The 22,126-nt window shown below is 37.0% G+C and overlaps 1 protein-coding gene across 3 annotated transcripts in view; it reads left to right on the plus strand.

Moving 5' to 3' along the window:
* The window catches only part of PKD2L2 (polycystin 2 like 2, transient receptor potential cation channel), a 47,688-nt gene that overhangs the window by 1,634 nt on the left and 23,928 nt on the right, over nt 1–22,126 (plus strand). For 2 of the 3 annotated variants that reach the window (XM_049649250.1, XM_049649249.1), the window contains 8 exons: nt 852–985; nt 2,584–2,840; nt 5,969–6,190; nt 9,965–10,193; nt 11,614–11,784; nt 12,072–12,253; nt 19,464–19,584; nt 21,110–21,211. In XM_049649250.1, the coding sequence (XP_049505207.1) occupies nt 852–985; nt 2,584–2,840; nt 5,969–6,190; nt 9,965–10,193; nt 11,614–11,784; nt 12,072–12,253; nt 19,464–19,584; nt 21,110–21,211 (1,418 nt within the window). The remainder of the gene's footprint in view (nt 1–851; nt 986–2,583; nt 2,841–5,968; nt 6,191–9,964; nt 10,194–11,613; nt 11,785–12,071; nt 12,254–19,463; nt 19,585–21,109; nt 21,212–22,126) is intronic. The other variant, XM_049649251.1, reaches the window with a different exon arrangement.

Genomic DNA, 22,126 nt, shown 5'->3' on the forward strand with positions numbered 1-22,126 from the left:
ACAACTCCAGCTTAGACTGGTTTTTAAATGCTTATTACAACATTTGGGGAACAGAAAAATATAAAAGATCATGATTCCATTATTCACAGATATAAAAAAAAACCTTTTTATAATTAGGAAGAAAGCAACTTAAATCTTCATCAACAGGATTTGTTTAACATTTTGGTATATACAGTGAAATAATATGGAACATTAAAGCATGGCATAAACTCATGTGCCACGAAGTAATGTTGAAGATAGATACTTGTAAAAACTAAAAGATTTCTAGCAAAAAAAAAAAAAAAAAGACATAGTTAGTCTATACCCTTCTCTAAAACCTACCCACCTACTCCTAGAGAGAGAATGAATATTAGTTAATAGTTTTAAAAATTCTTATCTTGTGCCAAAACATGGTTTAAGTGCTCCACATGCATTATCTCACTTCTCATAACAAAACTATCAGGTATTATCCTTATGATGGGACTCAAATCATCTGTTTGATTTCAAAGTCCATAGCTTTAACTATTTACCATTATATTGCTTACTGTAAAAATAGAGAAAAAGCTAACTGGCAGAAGACTATGCATAATGCGATCTCATTTTTGTAAAAATAAACTTATTTTCTTTATAAATGTGTAGGCATACAGAAAAATCTCAAGAATATGTGCTAAACCTAACTCTAGCAGTGAGATGACACAAAACTTCTTCCTGTTTTGTATATTTCTATTTTCATTTTTTAAATTACTTTTATAATTAGTCAAGAAAAAATTTGGATTTTCAAAACAAGATTGGGAACAAAATCTAACTAACTTTTAATCCTGATAAAGTGACTTTTTAAAGACAAATTTTTAAACAAAAATTCTTCTTCTTAGTGACTTTTGGCATGGTAAACCCACATATGTATTACTTAAACAAAGTTATGTCATCTCTATTTTTGGACACTTCTGTGCCTGGTGATGAAAGAACCAACTTTAAGTCTATTTGCAGCATAACTGATTTTTGGAAGGTAAGGTATCATGTGACTGAGAATGAAGTAGCTTATGGTATTGCATAAACAAACTCTTGGCACAAGTAATAGGCACTGGAGACATATTTGTTGAAGGAATGAGTAAAAATGAATATCATTTATTTAAACTTTTAGAATCAACCAATTAGTAAGTGTATATTGAGAACCTATGCTCTCAGTGTAATAGAGTTTTTATAACTTTTAAAAAAGTTATACTTTTTTTAACACTATCTTTGTATTTGGAAAAACATTATGTGGGGTTAGGATCCGCATCAAACTGTAGTTGTGTATAGTGAAAATTATTCTTAAAAAATCCTTAAATGGGGGCGCCTGGCTGGCTCAGTCAGAAGAGCAAGTGTCTCTTGACCTTGGAGTTATAGGCTCGAGCCCCACTTTGGGTGTAGAGATTACTGAAAAAAATAAACTTTAAAAAAAATCCTTTCATGGCCTGTAAAGTGAGATATATATAATTTTGGTATGCAGCCCTATACTGTGTGTATTACAGTAATGTACAGTATATAATCAAATAAATAGTACATATGTAAAATATAACTTTATAGTGTTTTTAACTATGTGAGAGAATCATTCCATCAACATTGGAACAGACTTGTTTTTTACATTACATTTAACTTAGCAAGATGCTCTCACATTAAGAGAACAGAAGTTTCAGGTATCCCAAGTCGCAAACATTGGGGCACATAAAGAAGAGACAGGAATGTTTTCTAGAGGTGATGACAATTCAGTTGAGTTTTAAAGGATGAGTAACAGGGCATTCTAGGAAGAATAAACAGTATGTGCTGTAAGTAATTCTACATATGACACTTTGTTTGGCATTATAGGCATGTAGAAGATGAGATGGAAAGGGCAAACTATAAACTGAACAAGAGGTCAAATCATGAATGTCATGCTAGGAATCTAAAACCTATGAAAGAGACAAGGTCACTTCCTGAGAGGGAGAGGGGAAGTGTGAGATGAGGTCAGATGATTAGAGGTCATTGGTATAGACCAGGTGAAATATGAAAGAAAGAGGGAATTTCTCCCGAGACTAGAAGTGGAGATCACCCTGCTTCTTTTTTATTGTACTGTCTTGAAGTATGCATGGCCAGTGGCAAAGAAAACAAAGGCAGAAAAGAAAAAACTGAACCCTGGGTTTGGGATCTCTTAGAAGGGCAGAGCCAAGAGTAGCAGTTGCCACCACTGGAGTTAGTGGGGAAGGGGAACACAGACAACTCTGAGGGCAAGTCCTGAATTAGGGCCATGACAGCCATGAATACATGGCTATGGGCATTGATACTCTTAGGGGACAATTGTTGGTGTACCCCTCATATAAGAAAGGGTAAAAGGTTGTGGAATTAAAGGAGTTAGTATTTCTAAAGAACTAGAGCATTGCCTACTACCTAAGAGCTCAGTAAATATTAACCATCTTCCTTATCCTCCTCGACATCATCATTTCCATTCATGTTAATGGTGGCTTGGTCAATAATTTTCATACTCATACACTCACTGACTCATGCTTTTAAGGTAATGTTAAATGTAGATTCTGTTATACAAATGACATGAAAATACTTTTCCCATAACATTTATCTTTCTATATGAAGTTTATGGAAGGACCCCTTTTGGAAGGTCTGTACTGGGACGCATGGTACACGAACAAGACTTTGTATAATTTAAAGAACAGCAGTCGCATCTACTATGAGAACATACTTTTAGGAGTGCCCAGAGTCCGTCAACTAAAAGTCCGCAACAACACGTGCAAGGTCTACTCATCCTTTCAGTCTTTGATGAGTGAATGTTATGACAAATACACTTCTAGCAATGAAGACACGTCTGATTTTGGCCTTAAGCAGGAAACTGAGTAAGTAGTTACATGTAACTTTTTCTAGCCTCTTGCCTTTGTACCTTTTAAAAACTGAGAAAGTAGGTATATTTTACAAATAAACCAACAAAGGTCTGGCAGGTAAGGAGACTATTTCAATAATCATACCAGAGGAAGACTCAGAGGAGCAGTGTTTAGAAATATAAGATTGGGGGTGCCTGAGTGGCTCAATTGGTTAAACGCCCAACTCCTGGGTTCAGTTCAGGTCGAGATCTCACAGTTCATGAGTTCGAACCCTGCATCGGGCTCTGTGCTGACAGTGAGGAGCCTGCTTAGGATTCTCTCTGCCCCTCCCCTACTTGCTCTCTCTCTCTTAAAATAAATAAATGAACTTTAAAAAAAAATTAATAAAAAAAGAAACGTAAGAGTGAACCTGTTATTTTGTTTACCAAAGGATATAAGAGAGTATTCTTTTTTTCTAACTCAGGTATATGAAGTGCTAAGTCGTTCCGGACACAGGGTAAGGAATCTGTCTACGCTTTTACAATACTCAGCTTTTCAGTCTCTGACCAGATTCCCTCAGACCCATGCCAAATGCTTCTTGGGACCCCAGGGAGTGTCTTAAGTGTGCTCCGCCGCTTCCCTCCTTTCTCACTCTGGCTGACTTCAGCAATATCTTCCGTTATTGCCAACGCTGAAAAGGAGCAGTTATGCCGTGGAGGCACCGCATCTGATGACGCCTTCCCAAAGCTATTCTAGCAGGGTTCTCCAAATTGGCCGAGGCTAATTCTGTCTGTACTGAAAACATGAAACCCAAAGCCACTGACATTTCCTCCCCTCAATACAGAAACTGCTGGTATCATTGCTTTTAGGATCCTATGAAAATCATAGGGGGCAGAGAACAAGTTTTTTAATTTAATACTTATCAAAATGTTACAAATACAAATATCCACCCTTTCCTACTCACAGTTCTTCAGAAGCAGCCCCTTTTAGCTCTTTTAGTTGTTTCTTTTGGTATATACTTCCTATTTCTTTTAAGTTTATTTATTTCTTTTGAGAGAGAGAGAGAGCACAAGTGGGGAAGGGACAGAGAGAGAGGCAGACAGAATCCCAAATAGGCTCCACGCTATCAGTGCCGAGCCCAATATGTGGCTTGAACTCACGAGCCACGAGATCGTAACCTGAGCCAAAATCAAGAGCCTGATGCTTGACCGACTGAGCCACCCTGGCACCCCTGTACATCCTATTTCTAAATAATGCGCTTTATACTGCTATTACTTGATTTTACAGGTTTTTTTAAATATTTTTTAACGTTTATTTATTTTTGAGACAGAGTGGGACAGAGCATGAATGGGGGATGGCAGAGAGAGAGAGGGAGACACAGAATCTGAAAACAGGCTCCAGGCTCCGAGCTGTCAGCACAGAGCCCCATGCGGGGCTTGAACTCGTGGACCATGAGATCATGACCTGAGCCGAAGTTGGACGCTCAACCAACTGAGCCACCCAGGCGCCCCTTGATTTTACAGTTTTATGTACCTACCATCTCTGTCATGAAAGTCGTCTGTCATGTGTCTCTCCCTCAACACACACTTTTCTTAGCCTGTAGTTAAATCATAATTTTTGTTAATCATGAGCCGATTAACAATTCAATTAACAAGTTGATAACAAGTCCATTAATGATTCATATTATAAATATGAACAGTGATTAAAATTTCTTTTGTTCAACAACCTCTCCTATAGCCCCAAGATTAATCATTGCATTGTGGTTTTTGTTGATTTGTTTTTCCTTTGTTTAAGTTTTTGGCTATACTATAGGATAGCAATGTATAATTCTCATAAATCTAATAAACGCGTAAGTATGCTGACACATCGCCTTAAATATTACAGTACTATATACTACTTCTCTTTCAATGAAAAATTACAAAATAAATCAATTACTCAATTGCACATTTTAAACTGGAATCTGAAAACTAATCTGTTAGGTATTCTAATATTCCAAATTCTCATAACAACTACAAGTAATTTAAATACCAAAATTAACACTACAGATTTGGAATCATAATACTTATCATTCCCTAATAACCAAATTAATAATCAATGTGTGCTTGTTTGTCCATCTAAAATGAAACATTCACTAATTAAAAACATCATAAAAATTGGAAGTAGGAGAAGGTTGGTATAATAAATGTTCTTGTTTCATTTTAACAACCATGTGGAAAACACTGGAAAATACAACAATGAAATTGTCATTAAATCTGAGTATTTTTTCTTAGTGTTACCACTTACCCTTCTCCTGGAAACAAACATAGTATTATTGATAGAAAAACGAGTTGAAGCAGTGCATCTTCAGATAATCCTTCAAATCTGTTTGAGGAAACTGAACAGGGACTGAAATGAGGAGTTAAGGCTTTATGTTTTGAAATCTCATAATTAAGTTAAAAGTAGGAAGGATGGAAACAATTTATGTATGCTCATTTTACTCTGATTTATGAACTTTCATTATAACAATATAGACATTGTAACAAAGCTCTTCTTTATTGATATTTATAAATAGTACATGACCTGTAGAAGACAGACTATGAAGCCCCACTTTTACCATACTGAAATAGATATTTCCAAATCACAGCCCTTGATATTCCTGTCCTACAAAAAGCCTAAAGATCTCATAAGACAACAGAGACATGTATGAAAGAAAAAAAAATCATTGCTCTCTCGATTTTAAGTTCCCTGAGGCAACAGACGGATTTTTTAAAAAAAACTTTTCTCACAGCATCTAATCCAGTGTGTTGCCCACAATACACACCAAAAAGTGAAAACATATTAAATCTTCGGACACCTGGGTGGCTCAGTAGGTTAAGCGTCCAACTTCAGGTCAAGTCATGATCTCACCATTTGCCGGTTTGAGCCCCGTGTCAGGGTCCACGTTGGCAGCACAGAGCCTACTTGAGATTCTCTCTCTGCCTCTCTCTACCCCTCCCTCACTCTCTCTCTCTAGAAAAATAAACTTTAAAAACTATATTAAATCTTAATCCTTAACTCATTGTCTTGCCTCAAAATTACTGTGATACTTAATACTGCTTTTTTTTTTTTTAAGGTTAGCTTAAATTCTTTGCATATACTTCAGTCAGGCTTTCTCATCTCTCCATTATTCTTTTTATACCTAATAGATGGAAATACTCTACTCCTAATAGTAGCTCCCCTTGGCACTGGGGATTTGTTGGTGTTTACCGAAATGGGGGATTTATTTTCACTTTATCAAAATCAAAATCTGACACAAAAAACAAGTTCATTAACCTTCGACTAAACAGCTGGATCACAAGAGGGACCAGAGTTATTTTCATTGATTTTTCGTTATACAATGCTAACGTAAACCTGTTTTGCATCATCAGGTAAGTGACTCAAAACCGTAGTATATTGAGTTTTTTAAAATATAATTTATTGGCAAATTGGTTTCCATACAACACCCAGTGCTCATCCCAACAAGTGCCCTCCTCCATGCCCATCACCCAATTTCCCCCTCCCTCACCCCCCATCAACCCTCAGTTTGTTCTCAGTCCTTAAGAGTCTCTTATGGTTTGGCTCCCTCCCTGTCTGTAACTTTTTTTTTTTAAAGCCTCCAGAAGGGTGCCTGGCTGGCTCAGTCAGTGGAGCATGAGACTCTTTTTCTCAGGGTCTTGAGTTCAGGACCCATGGAGTTCAGGACATGGAGCCTCCTTAAAAAATAAATGAAGGAGTACCTGGGTGGCTCAGTCAGTTTAAGCATCCGACTTCAGCTCAGGTCATGATCCCAGGATTTGTGAGTTCAGGCCCTTCAACAGGCTCTGTGCTGACAGCTCAGAGCCTGGAGCCTGCTTCACATTCTGTGTCTCCCTCTCTCTCTCTGTCCCTCCTCCACTGGCACTCTGTATGTTTCTCTGTCTCTCAAAAATAAATAAACATTAAAAACATTTTAAATAATTAATAAATGAATTAATTAATAGCATCCAGAGCCCTTGTTAGGGTTTCCAGTTTGTGTGTTTGCTGAGATTAAAATCATAGGCATCAAAATAAATACAATGAACTTATGCCAATAATGAAAAATGTGGTAAAGCAACATCATATTCATTGTTTCATTGTTTTGGAAGATATTCAAGAACATGGAGAATTACATACAATATGTCAGTTTTATACTAGGAACACATAGTCTTATTTCTTGTCATTCTGCAGCTGCACAGATCTAACATTTAGTCTTGATTTCTTCCTCTAAATCAGATCATTCAGATCCGTTGATTTGCTTTCAGAATGAGCTTCTTTAGTAAGGTTTGAATTCTTGTCTCAAGAATGAACAATTTAAATTTCAAACAGTATATACCAGTACCCAGCATCCTAGAAATGACTAGAGCCTGTGGTGACCTTGCAAAAATGGCCCCAGTTCTTCACATCTCTGCCATATAACCTCGTGGTGCCCTGCCACTCAGGGAAGGGTGCACTTCCCTGGCTCCTAACCTGGGCTCATCTTTGTGACGTGGCATGGGAGCAGATAGGATACAAGCAGAAGTTTGAAATGAGTTTGCACATTAAAACTTACTCTCTTGCGTTTCTGTCCATTGCACAATACGGACATACATACCTGGGCTAACTTAGACCCAGGAGGATGATGAGAGACATTCCCATAGGAGGAAGAGGTGGAAGAGAAAGAGAAGGAAGAGATAGTGGGAAGAGACAAAACTATCTAAAGAGAAAAAATTATCTCCATCAGTCTGATGACCTTAGGTCATTTGCCTAACCTGGATCATGCTAATTGGCTTTAGGCCTGTGTTCTAGAACCAAACACTGGCAAAGGAAATAGGATTACCATGATTGGATCTGCCTGGGGATTGAATCCACTTTCTCTGAGTGATCTGGGAATGGTGGATGCCTAATACAGTAGGGGTTCTGTAGAAAGGAGGACTGGGATAATAACTGCTCGAAAAGCAAAAAGTAGTGTCCACTAAAATCTCAGTGAGCCACTTCTCCCTCATGAGTTTTACATTTTTACTCTGAATGAAATATGGACTTGGTGTCTACTCTGATTAGAGGATTTTGCCCTTGTGCAACAGTGACAGTGAAACACAGCCTTGGACTTTAAAATCTGTACAAAATAGGGGCTCCTGGGTGGCTCAGTTGGTTAAGCATCTGATTCTTGATCTTGACTCAGGTCATGATCTCACGGTTCGGGATATTGGACCCTGCATCAGGCTCTGCACTGATAGCGTGTTGGGTTCAGGCTGATAACACAGAGCCTGCTTGGGATTCTCTCTCTCCCTCTCTCTCTGCCGCTTCCCCACTCTCTCTTGCTCTCAATCTCTCTCAGAAATAAAAATAAACTTTAAAAAAATAATAAGAAAGTAAAATGGAATAAACCCTATACAAAATGAATAAAATAAATGAATTCTCTTAAGTAGCCAATGGATATTACACCACTTATTTTATAGTTTTTTTTCTCTTTTTTTCAGAAAATCAGAGCTTTTACCAACATTAATCACTCTTTCCAATAGTCCTGATCAGGATAAAGAGGACAAGTCATTTGTATGCCTTAAATAAGAGGAGAAACATTGGGATAACTGGCCTAAAATCATACAAAGAACTCCTTGTTACCCTAGACTAAGTCCAGATTTCCTGTCTGTGGGTTTTATGCTTATTCTGTGTTACCTTTTAAAATGTTACTTTTTAGGGGGGCCTGGTTGGCCCAGTTAGTTAAGCATCAGACTTCGGCTCAGGTCGTGATCTCGTGGTTTGTGAGTCTGAGCCCCACCTAGGGCTCTCTGCTATCAGCACAGAGCCTACTTTGGATCCTCTGTCTCTCTCTCTCTCTCTGCCCCTCTCCAGCTCGTGCTCTCTCTCAAAAATAAATAAACATTAAAAATAAAATAAAATAAAATGTTACTTTTTAAAACCAGCAGATTTTGAAACTTTAAACTGGTAATATATCTAATCAGTAGTTGTAGGGGAGCACATTACTTAAGTCAAGACCTTATTCATTTGCTTTCCTTTTTGCAAACATATCTGTCAAACTAAACAGAATACAGTTCCTTTTTTCCCTTATTAGTGTACGCATCAGATCAAAATATTGGGTTTGTTTCACTTCACTCACTTATTCGATGCTGTGCAGCTACTATGTGCAAGGTGAAACAGTTTTAAACAGTTCTGTCTTCTATTTAACTGGTTTTATTTATTTACATATTTTTTCGCAGCACCTTATTCCATTCCCAATAATATTTGCTAATATTTCTAAGTGGGAAAATTACATCATGATAGAGATACTCGTTCTTTAAATTACTGCCAATTCTTAGCTATCTAAAGTTGTAGAGAACACTAGAAATACTGTGAACAACCTCAAATATTTTTATTTAGTGGAGGAATTAATTTTTATACTTCTGTTTGCATATAGATCCCTGTATCCAACATCCTGTGTCTAAAGCAAACAGAAAACATTTGTTTTAAGTAGAATATATAAGCTTAACATTTAGAAGCAAGAAGTGTCTCTGCTAATCTAAAGGGGGAGAGTGTATTTTCCTTCTCTGAAATAATCAAGAATTATGCATTTTGGTGGGAGTCCTAATAACAGTAACTAACCATGTACTATTTTCTTGAACATCATCTCACTGTCCTGTGGAGATAAAATAGTATTCCCAGTTATAACCAAACAATCTGAGCACAAAATAGGAAGAATGTCTGCCTATAATCACATCTTACTTTCTCCACTGTGTTGGTCTCTGACCACTGTGAATATTCAGAATACAAAAAAGTGGAGCCATTAAAAAATAAGTAAATCTGGGGCACCTGGGTGGCTCAGTCAGTTAAGCATCTGACTTCGGCTCAGGTCATCATCTCCTGGTTCATGAATTCAAGCCCCACATCAGGCTGTCTGCTGTCAGCACAGAGCCCATTTTGGATCCTATGTCACCCCGTCTCTGCCCCTCCCCTGCTCACACTCTCTCTCAAAAACAAATAAACATTAAAAAAAATAGGCAAATCCACTAGAGTTTAAGTTGAACACGAGTCTAAGAAAACATATTTTGTACAAAATAACTGATTCTTAAAGTACACATCATCACTAATTAGAAACTTCACAATGAGTTAGGTACTGAAAAACAAATGCTTGAAATAAATACACAGTGACTTCCGCTAACCTAATTTTACAGATTGGTGGCAGAATTCCCTGCAACTGGAGGAATGATTACTTCATGGCAGTTTTACTCTGTGAAGCTCCTCAGATATGTTAGCCACTATGATTATATTATTGCTTCCTGTGAAATCACATTTTGTATTTTTCTTATTGTCTTCACAACACAAGAAGCCCAAAAAATAAGAGAATTTAAGTCTGCCTATTTCAAAAGTGTTTGGAACTGGCTAGAATTACTACTTTTGGTGGTAAGTGTATATTCATATGTATCGTTCAAGGGAATCACATCTGAATCTACCAAGTAAGGAGGTTTTCTACTCATCTGGAACTTCCTTCAAAAGCTGCAAGTATCAGTCATAAAAGGAACTGTCATAGTGCAAACTAATGGTGTGCCACCAAAAAGATGAAGTCTCTTTCTTTCCTGATTTAGTCCTTGAGAGGACCAGCATAAACTTAGAATAGGTGATTCTACAGGTATTATGATTTAAAGTGCACAAGAGGTCTCCCTCCCCCACTCAAACATATGTTTCTTATAGGGCCTCATGTTGAAAATCATGGTTATTTTTGGACATGTACTCTCCTATGTTGCCTCAGTCTGCTTTCCTCCTCACAATTTTGAAAAAATATGCAAAATCAAGCCTAGGCAGATCCTGGAAGAGGGGGAAGAAGGGAGTGAGCAGCCAGAGGGTAGCTTGTGAGCACAGAGAACACCAGGAAGGGGGAGATAATCTCCGAAAGGAATTCCAAAAACTGTCCGTTCTCACCACTGGAACATATTAAAATAAACATAGATATGTAGGCGGGGTGGGACAGATGGTAAGCAATTGGTGTTAGGAACAGTGAACAAATATTTCTGGCTTACACAACGTGATCTTTCACCCTTATTGACCCTTAGTTATAGCCAATCCAGAATATAAGCCTTTTTTCCCAACACCAGATTAAAAGTGTCTCAGAGTCAGAAAATGAGCCACCTACTTCTCTGCTATCCCCGATAAAATTTAACATACAGCGTAACATTGAATGATTAACTATCTGAGCATTTCAGGCAAAGGTTCAAAGGAAGATTTTCATGACTGTTCTAAAGCTGTGATACTTGAGGTAACCTGGTTCTGAAATCCTCTTCTGGAAGAGTTGTCAGAGGCTCTCAAAAGGCTTATTTTTGTGTTACTGTAAAATATTTCTTCTAGTATTATGTGGTAGAAAATATTAAACTTTTACATATCATGTGTATGGAAGTGTTGAGCTACTACACTGTACACCTGAAACTAACATAACAGTGTATGTTAACTACCCTGGAATTATAAATAATAAATATATAAATAAATAAATAAAATATCAACTTCTTGGTATCACGTAGTTATATGGAGCACAAACACAGCCTAGTCAGAATAATATAATCATTTTATACATTTGTGCTTTATAACTCAAAGAAACAAGCAGATAGTTTAGGATGGTCAGGTGATAAGTATTTTTCTACTTTTGTGATCATTATGCTATTTTAAACTTCTGTAAGTTGAGGCTTACTTTCATTCATGTAAAAGCCTACGTCTTATTTCTCCCTCCCTTTTTATTAAACTTTTGATGAACTTGCTCCTTTGTCTGCTCATAGGCTGCAGATTTAGAGGTGGAAACCGTCCCTAATTTAACCTTTCTTATTTTTCCATTTAGTTGTGTTTTGTGGCCGTTTCCTTCAACATATACTGTAATATACAAATTTTTCTCTTACTTGAAGACCTGTTAAAAAACACTGAAAAATATTCAGACTTCTATTTTCTTGCATACTGGTACATTTATTACAACAATATAATTGCTATTACCATCTTTTTTGCATGGATAAAGGTATTTATATTTTATTATATTAAATACAGCAGATTAGACATATCTTTTATTAGCAAAATGGGAACTGAAGCTGCAAAGTTATGAAAAAGCAAAAGGATTTTCTTAACTATAAAGTAATTATAAAAGTAGTTTTGTCTTGGAATGATCGTGGGCTAATCCTCAAACACTCCTATCATTAAGCACTTCCTTTAATTTGAAGCAATTTTTTTGTGAAATTAATTTAACTTACTCTAAGTAATTGTGATACTGAATATTCTTCTATTTCAATTAACTTTGTTCTTTTTCAGATATTCAAATTCATAAGCTTTAATAAGACAATGTCTCAGCTGTCAACAACCTTGTCCCGCTGTCTCAAAGACATAGTAGGATTTGCCATCATGTTTTTTATAATATTCTTTGCTTATGCTCAGTTAGGATTTCTTGTTTTTGGATCACAAGTTGACGACTTTTCCACTTTTCAAAATGCCATGTAAGCTGTTAGCACAAATATAGTTATATTTACTAGTTTATAAGAAAGGCCTATGATAAGTAGTAACATACATTTTAACAAATTTAAACTTGGTTTTATATTTTCAATGATGGCAAAAAACCTGTCACACTCAAAGTAGTGTTTAGCATTAGAAGATCCAAATGGATGGTGCAGTCCATTTTTTAAATATTACAAGGTCAAATTAGAAAGATAATTTTTCACTTTCATTGGGAGTGTTAAATATAACAGAAATTGGCTTCTGTGTCTCTGTAATAATTTATTCTCTGGGGAAAAGCAAGCTTAAATGTTTTCCTTTAAGAGCTCCATCTTTAGAATCCTTTTATTGATACTGATCTGATTATCCTTTGCTGATCTGGCAAAGCTGTGTTTTAAAAATATTTTTAGACAAATAAAGCAATTAGACAACAAACTTATAGAACTGATCAGTTAGAATCCTTAGCAAAGTTTTCAGACTTTTTTTTCTTTTTAACTGAATAATTTAAATAAATTTACTCTCCTTTCTGGGTATGTAAAACAAGTTCTGGGTGTGTAAGAAAATTATGATAGTCTAAAATATCAGTTCTCAAAATATGTTCTGTGTAATTTAGACCAAGATTGGGGGGAAATGGCTTCATATTTAAGTAAGTTTGGGAAATTTTGCATCACTCTGTTGGAAATTTGTAGTGCATATTAACAGATGGCTTTAAGAAAAACTGTAATAACTTTCTTAACTTTAGTTATGAATTCTCCAAACTTATTTGTTCATGCCCTTTTATTTGATTTTGGGGAAACTTTGGTGTAAAGAAATGTTCTAGATTGCCCTCTTTTTACCATCCACATGGAAATATTTAAAGTGGCATTTATATGAAATTTCATTTATCAGTAGTGAAAAGAAGAATGAACTAGGAACCCAGAGGATATAATTCTACTTTTGAATTCTGCCACTTAGCTCTTCAACTTTTCTAGACCTTTATTTCTTTATCTGCAAATGAAGGAACTGGATTAAGTTGCTACTCCCAATGATCCCTTCCAATGTCAAACAGCCTATAATTTGAGAAGTCTAATTAGCTTTCTCTTGAGTGAATTAGGTTTGCAGTTCCAACAACTTCTCGGTCCTTTCCTAGGATTTTAATTCAAGTGTTACCTAATAGTAAAACTTAGTGGTACTGGACATCGATTATAAATATAGTAATTTACAGAACTTGGAAATTGTTCTTAAGCTAGAGAGTGGGAAAGAAAAGAAGTATAAGGCACAGCATAAACAGGTAGACAACTTTGGAATGCATTAATGAAGACACTTCTGCTTTTGGTAATGAAGTGCTAGGTTATTGAGATCAACCTCCTCTTCAGGACAATTTAAAAAGATAGATGAAATATAGATAGCACTAAAGAACTAACAAAAAAAGAGAGTAAAAAGTGGACCAAAATCAAAAGGCAAGAACCCAGAGAAGTAAGCTCAGCATCCAAGGCTTCTTTTGCCCTCCTGTTCTGTTAAGCTGATAAGGAATTTTTTTTTTATTGTGGTAATACATACCTAAAATTTCCCATCTTAGCCATTTCTAAGTGTACAATTCAATGAGATTAAATACATTGATATTGTGCAACTATCAGCACCATCCATCTCCAGAACTCTTTTCATCTTCTAAAACTGAAACTATGCTCATTAATCAAGAATTCTCCACTTCTCCCCTCCTCCAGCCCCTGGCAACCACCATTCTACTTTTTGTCTCTATGATTTTGATAACTCTAGGTACTTAGTGTATCGCACAGTATTTATCTTTTTGTGACAGATTTTGCTTAGCATGTCTTCAAGATTCATCAATGTTGTGCAGTATGTCAGAATTTCCTCCCTTTTTAAGACTGAATAATATTCCATTCTATGTATAAACCACATTTTAAAAAAATTTAATGTTTATTTTACAGAGAGAGAGATAGAGCATGAGCAGCTGAAGGGCAGAAAGAGAGGGAGACACAGAATCCCAAGCAGGCCCCAGGCCCTGAGTTTTCAGCACAGAGCCTGATGCTGGATCAAACTCACAAACTGTGACACCATGACCCAATGTGAAGTCAGACACTTAACAGACTGAGCCACCCAGCCTCCCCTAAACCACATTTTTATTATCCATTAATCTCCTGATGGACATCTGGACTTCTTCTAAGTCTTAGATAATGTGAATCATCCTGCTATGAACATGGGTGTATAAATCTCTCATCAAGACTGCTTTCTTTTGGGGCGCCTGGGTGGCTCAGTTGGTTAAGCGTCCGACTTAGGCTCAGGTCATGATCTTGCGGTCCGTGAGTTTGAGCCCCGCATCGGGCTCTGAGCTGTTAGCACTGAGCCCGATGCCAGGCTCAAACTCACAAACCATGAGATCATGACCTGAGCCGAAGCCAAACGCTTAACAATCTGAGCCACTCAGGTGCCCCAAGACTGCTTTCAATTCTTTTTGGTATACACCCAGAGGTGGAATTGCTGGATCATATGGTGATTCTATTCTGAATTTTTGTGAGGAACAGCCATGCTGCTTTCTACAGTGGCTGCGCCATTTACATTCCCACCAACAGTGCACAAGGGTGTATTCCCCCACATCCTTGTCAACACTTGTTATTTTCTGGACTGCTTTTCTTTCCTTTCTTTTCTTCTTCTTTTTTTAATGGTAGCCATCCTAATGGGTGTGACATGACATCTCATTGTGGTTGTGATTTGCATTTCCCTAATGGTTAGTGATATGGAGAATCTTTTCATGTTCTTATGTTGGTCTCTTGATGGTGTTCCACAGGCTCTGTTCACTTTTCTTCAATCTTTTTCCTTTATGATCCTCAGACTTGGTCATTTCAATCATCTTATTTTAGGTTCACTGATTTTTTTTTTCTTCTGCATGCTCAAATCTGCCTCTTAATCCCTCCAGTGAATTTTCATTTCAGTTATTGTATTTTTCAGCTCTATAATTTCTTCTTGGTTTCTTTGAGGTGTTCTATATCTTTATAGGTACTTCCATTTTGTTCATAGATTATTTTCTTGACTTTCTCCATGTCTTTTAGTTCTTTGAGCATCTTTAAAATGGTTTGTTTTAAAGTCTTTGTCTAGTAGGTCTGCCATCTGGTCTTTCTTAGTAATAGTTTCTGTTGGTGAATTTTCTTCCTTTGATTGGGTCACACTTCCCTGCTTCTTTTATGTCCCGTCTTTTCTTGTTTTTGTTGAAAAATGAATATTTGAATGTAATAATGTGATAACCCTGGAAATGAGACTCTTGCTCTTCACCAGGGTTTCCTGTTTGGGGTTTTTGTTGTTGTTGTTGTTTATTGTATACTGTTTCTGTGCTGAGAACTATCCTGAGGTGCAAAGGTCTTCTCAGGTCTTTACTGAGCCTGCACCTTTCCATGGGCAAACGTGGTGACTTTCTAATTTCCTCTGTATATGCTGTTGCTTTTGAATGTCTTTAATGCCTGGCTCCCAAAAGGGGAAAAAGAGAAATTGAAGGGGGAATGGAGGGCACTAGCCCTGTAATCCCAAGGATACTGCTTCAGCAAGAGACAGAGGGACTTGAAACAGACAGGGGAACATGCGCATCTCTGTCTGCACCCGTGTGATCAGAAGGAGCAATCAGCAATCTAAACACAGATCCCTGAGGGTCCTGATTGCCTACCCTGGCTCCCACAGGTTGCATACAAGCTGGTCCAGAAAAGCATGGCTGCCTGCCATTGGCTGGGGGGTGAGGGGTGGGGGGCGGGAGGTGGGTAGCTTCTGACAAACCAAAAGCTGAAATTGACCAAAGTTGGCTAAGCCTTCCCCTGGAAGTTGTAAGCCATAAATAGACCCAGAGTTCCAAAGTAGTTACATCAGACAAATTCTGCCTATGTGATTGTTGTCTAGGTGGGGAGACATATTCCTAGTAGTTGGTTTTTTTTCTTCTTCAGTGTTTTTCAGTTATTGTATCATCTTCCCCAACCCTTCTCCAAACCCTCCATCATCAAGGCATTTTGATAATCCAGAAGAAATAGTTAATGAACTGTGTTTCTGGCCACCTCTCAGGGAGAAGGAGACAGAAGGCAAAGTCTGGGGCTTGTATGAGGGTGCAGGGGCAGGATGGGGTAGCCAGGGATTGTCTGGTAACCTCTCTGCACATTAGGCAGGGAGCCTCACGTTAAAGGTGAATCAATCTGTCATGATCACCTAGATATTCTGGGAACTTTATGTGTTGAACTTGGATTAAGATGGCCCCGGACTAGAATGCCTGTGTGTATGGGCACCCACAAACAAAAAACCACCCTGGAGAAAGGTATATTCATTCTAAGCCTCAAATTACTTCTACAAGCAATTTTTCAAACATAACTTACTGCCCATAGTGAAAAGTAACCTGGTACAGATGCAGGAAAAGTCAGAAGCCAGAACCAACAGATACAACAGACAATAGACTTCAGATAATGGAATAATCACACAATACTTCTTATATTTAGAGAAATAAAACACAAGCCAGAAAATATCTTTAGAGAACAGAACAGTATAAAAAGTGACATATTTGAAAGAGTATCAAAAATAGAATTCTACAACTGCAAATTATAGTAACTGAGATTAAAAACCTAGTTGACAGGTTTGACAGCAAACAAGAGATGAAGAAAGGAGGAGTAAAGTGAAAAATAGGCCAGCAAAAATTACTGCAAATGAGGCCTAGAGATACAAAAAGTGGGTGGAGAAGGTATGAGATATGAAAGCTAGAATGAGAAGGCCCAATATGTTTAACCTGAGTTACAGAAGACAGACCGTTGACTAGAGGCAATATTTGGAAAATGCTGAGGAATAGCTAAATATGCAATCTCTCCAAGTGAGAGACTGGGAAGTCATATTAACCACAATGTTATCTTACTATGGAAGAGTCTGTTAGCTATTTTAATTTATAAGAGAGAAATCTAGAAAGTTACCAGGGGTATCAGGAAGCTACAAAACAGTATTTTCATTTGATACAACCTTGTATACTAAGCAGTCATGGTGTTCCTTTTAGCTTGTGGGGACTAAAAGATACAAACTAAACTCCAATTGAGAGGGGGAAATTACAATGACATTGTATTTGAAGTCTCCAGTTCCTTTGTGATTATAACCATTCAGCAAATTGGTTAGGGTTTTGTTACTCACATTATTTACAGAGCACAGGTACCCTGTATTTACAGAATACTCTGTCACTTTCCTGACAGAGAAAGGCTAAATGGAAGCTTTAGTTAACGAGCTAATTTCTGAAAAGGAGAAATGGTGCCCTTAGCTTATCTTTACTCCTATAAATCCAACTCAAGGATAAAAGATCAAGTTTGAAACACTAAAACAGAACTTTGGCCTCCTTCCAATTCAGCTTTTCTTTTTCTAGTTTGTGTAGAAGAGCATTATAAACCAGTATTAAAAGCTGAATAAATACTTTAATTATGATTTAATCATGTCTCAGGTACGGGGGATGAAATTCCAGGCAACTCTTGAGTCCTGGGACTCCAAGTAGCCTATTTCTTTGAATACATTTTCTTCCTTCATTGTATATAACTGTATGCTCCCTTTACATGCTTGGCAGCAACAACCAGAAGCAAGAAGCCTTCTTCCTTTTGACTGACTAACCAATCATGCAAAGTACCTACATACTATTAAAAATTCCATCCAAGCTTCCCCTTAAAATAAATAACTCATTTTAAGCATCCAAGAGCAGTAACAGTGGCATCAAAATACATCAACCATAAATCCAAATAAGCCCAAAGTATCAACTGCCATTATTCCTAACCAGCTTATGAATTTTAAAAACTTTTTCTTTAATACTTTCTAAAATTTCTCCCATGAACATGCATTATTACTATAATCAGAAAAATTGGCGCACTGCCTTTTTCTTTTTAACTGTCCAATGTTAGAGCCCTGGCTTTACATAAGGAATATAAAATACATGTTATCCATTCCAGAAAACAAAATATGAGTAATAAAATAACATGCTACTGTTACAAAACAGGAGTAACAGAGACCATTTTCCTATGTACTGTTCACATAAATCAAAGAAAAAATTTTAATTTCATCTAATTATTAATAATCTTTAAATTATTAATTTAAGATGATCAACTCAGGAACCTGAGTTTAAGAAATGGAAACTACAGTAAATCTTTTTTCTAACCTAATAATCTACTGACCCACTGACCTACTTTGGAATTTAGGTTAAATCTGATATTTCTGGTACAGATGGATATATTAATGTTAATTAATTAGAAGTAATGCTTAAATTTAATTGACCAGAATAATGCAGAACCCAGGCAACAATCCTTAACTACATTTATCACCATTTATGAAAAATTCTAACTTGCTTCTGCAGATTGCTTAGTGTTTGTATTATAGCTAGAAAGATCATTATTCCCAAGAGAACAATTTTAACTTGTAAAGATTCAAATACTTTTAAATTAATTGCTTAACGTAGGAGTACAGATGAAATTAAAGAGTTCTCAACTTAAAAAAAATAAAGAACGCATCTGCATAACTTATTAACGTATGTCCCTTATGTGTCTGGCAATGCTATTGCAAATTAGTGATGAGAAAATAGGGCATCAGGTTGAGGAATCCTAATTCTACCTCTGTTACTACTGTGCTCAATACCTTAATTTTCCAACTTTAAAATTAATAAAATGAAGATCTGTAATATTTTAGATGTTACCTTACATCAAATCCAAGATTTATAGTTATTGAAGAAAATAAACCTCAGTGTCATGTTTGAGGATCATCACCAGGACTGTTTGAGATTCAACAAGTAACAAATTGTTGGCATCTTATTTTGGCAGAAGAGGTGTACAAATTAAACATACTGTTGATATTAGAAATTTTAGGGTTCTTAGGTGTAGGTACAAGTTGAAAATCGCTTATTGGACAAGGTCAGGTAGTCCCAGTTTTAGAAGGACACAGGACAGGCTAAGATGGCCATTGCCAAGACCAGCTGGTAAGCAAGTATCTCACGGTTCCAATCTTGTAGGTGAACATTCATTAAGTGGAAGCCCATCATTTCCTGAATCACTGTTCAGCTACTGAAGTACCTTGTCTTGCCCTCAGGGGAATTTCCGTACTTAGTTTTATAGAACTCTGTTAACTAGAGCCAGAGAGCCTGTGCAATATGCAGCTAGATACTTTCCTGGACACATGGGTAACCTCCATCAGTTGTGATGTATTTATGAAGGGATATAATGTTTTTCTTTCTTCCCATCAAAGATTTGCACAATTCCGAATTGTTCTTGGAGATTTTAATTTTGCTGGTATTCAGCAAGCCAATCGTATCTTGGGGCCCATTTACTTCATCACTTTCATCTTTTTTGTGTTCTTTGTCCTGCTGGTAAGTACGAGCATGTATGTCCCCTTTTTCACTTCTATTTTTTGGAAGAAAAAAATGAAATGATTAATTTAGAAGAAATTATAGTATAACTGCTTAGCTGTTAGAGCTTTTTACATTTATTAGGAACTGTGTGGATTCCTACTAATCTAGGCTATAACTCCAGTGTCTGAATGTTTCCAAGTTGTCCAAAGGAGAATGTGATCATAAAAGTTACCATTTTGATGTCAGGTGTGTGCCAGGAATGTGCTAAATCTTCTACATCTATAACTTGGATATCCCGGGTCCCTCCAACCTGGGACATGGCATACCAGAAGGGATGAATGTATTCTGCCCATATTGCAAATGGCTTCTGGCCCTCAAGGCTAAAACCACGTATCTTTGTGGTTTTTAGGAGTCCCCAGGATGGGTCTTTCACATCTGCTCAAGACGAATTTATTTGGCCTTCCTAATCAAGGAAATTTGCTTTCCCTCTTTGACAACACTTTTGTCACACACAGCAGTTATCCCCTGGTGGTGGCCAAAAGTCCTCAGAGTGACAGAGTTGGGCCTCAGTGAAAGGTGGAGAGGTGGGCTGGGGGTAAGAATACCCTCTCCACAATTGTTTGTATTATTTGGACAGAGTATTCCTAAGAGCCTTAGTAAGACTGTGCATCTAAATAGCTTTAGAGAACTTTAAAAAACCACTCTTATAGGGCTCCTTTGCCTCAATCAAAAGTGACCCTATAGTCTGAAAAAAAAAAAAAATTAAGCTTCCTGGCCTGAGGATTTTCCCCATTCTCCTCCTACACTAAGGCCAGTAAGTGGAGGAGAGGTTCCTGTTTCCTCAGCACTAAGATTTAGCTTTCCCATACCACCAGGCCACCTGCCTCCGGTAAAAGCCTTTCTTTTGATGGAATCAAGAAGGACTACAGTGGGTCCCTTATAGCAGCAAAGACTGGATAGTTGTGGCCATATAGAGGGAAGTAGAATCTGAGCTGTGAGAGGCTTTAAGTTAACAGCTGTCTCTACCACCCTGCTTCCTGACTCTGATAATGGTTGTAAAGACTGCTGTCTTCCTCTGGCAGTGGTGCCAGAGAGAACAGCATATGTGCGAATGTGATACTCTTATGTTTAATAAAAACTAACTTTAAATATGGGAGCAAGTAAAAACAAAAAACAAAAACCACTCTAATGAACATATAATTACATTATTCTGTTTTTGTCTGATATTCAATGTTGATCAGTTAATATATTTATCTACATATATATATCTATCTACATATATCTATCTACATATATATATATATATGCATTAGTATCCAGTTCATATGCATTATTTTACATTGTTTTTCTCATTTGCCATAAACTTATTTGCCTATATCCACACATTATACATTTCCCATTCTGCTGTGTTACAGTCTGCATAGGCATTTCTCTATTACTGAGCATATGAACTAATTTTACAAATCCCAGTAGTCATCAGAGTCAGTAACATTTACATTAAATCTTTATGGAAATAATTATTTTTGTGACTATTTCTTCCCAGAACATGTTCTTGGCAATTATTAACGATACCTATTCTGAAGTGAAAGCTGATTATTCAATAGGCAGAAGGCCAGATTTTGAACTTGGTGAAATGATTAAAAAGGTATGTCTACTTCTTTTCCTATTTAGAATTCTAAGACAAATCTTGTTCACTTTTTACTCCTGTACTTTAAACCCCAAGCAGTGGTGGGTTTTTGGGTTGGGGGTGGGTTTGTTTTGTTTTCTGTTTTGGTCCAGTCTTGCTCATATCTGTATTATGTCACTACCAGAGAAGTGAGATTTCTTTCTGGCTTTAAAAAGGTGGCCAAAATTATTTCAGTATATCAAATAGCAACTGAGCTGTTTACTAAACGCAAAGCTCTGTTGGGTTTTATAATAAAACTATCTCTTCCCTCCAAAAATTTCAATTTAGATGCTAGTAAATTTCTATAGACAATCTAAACTCAGAACTCCATGTGCCTTATCTTCCTCATTTTCCTGTTTCTGTTAATGGCAACAGGAACAGTTGCTCCAGGCTTAAAAGCCTTGAATTTTTTTATTCCCTTTGCCTCATATGGTTGGTTGCCACGGCCTGTGTGTAAAGTTCATCAATGCAGTTTTTGTTCACATTTGTGAAATCCAGGCCATGTTGAATTCTAACTGCCACCACCGGAGTGGGGCCCCTCAGTACTTTTCACCGAGCCTCCTGTGTAGGAACATCTTCTATAGCAACATCTTATGGCCCCTCTCCTGTGCCTATCCAGCTCTGATATCACTTCTCTACTCAAAATTCTTCAGTTTCTCTGGGCCTGTCAAAATAAGTCCAAATTATTTAGCCAAAGAATTGGGTGAATGCCTCTACTCAATAGCACTGTGTCCCAGCTAATGTTTTGAGCACTGTGCTGTTTAAATTTTTTTTAAACGTTTATTCATTTTTTGAGAGACAGAGACAGAGTGCAAGCAGGGGTGGGGCAGAGAGAGAGGGATACACAGAATCCAAAGCAGGCTCTAGGCTCTGAGCTGTCAGCAGAGAGCCCAA

This window comes from Panthera uncia (assembly GCF_023721935.1).
Source record: "Panthera uncia isolate 11264 chromosome A1 unlocalized genomic scaffold, Puncia_PCG_1.0 HiC_scaffold_17, whole genome shotgun sequence".
In the NCBI taxonomy this organism is placed as follows: Eukaryota; Metazoa; Chordata; class Mammalia; order Carnivora; family Felidae; genus Panthera; species Panthera uncia.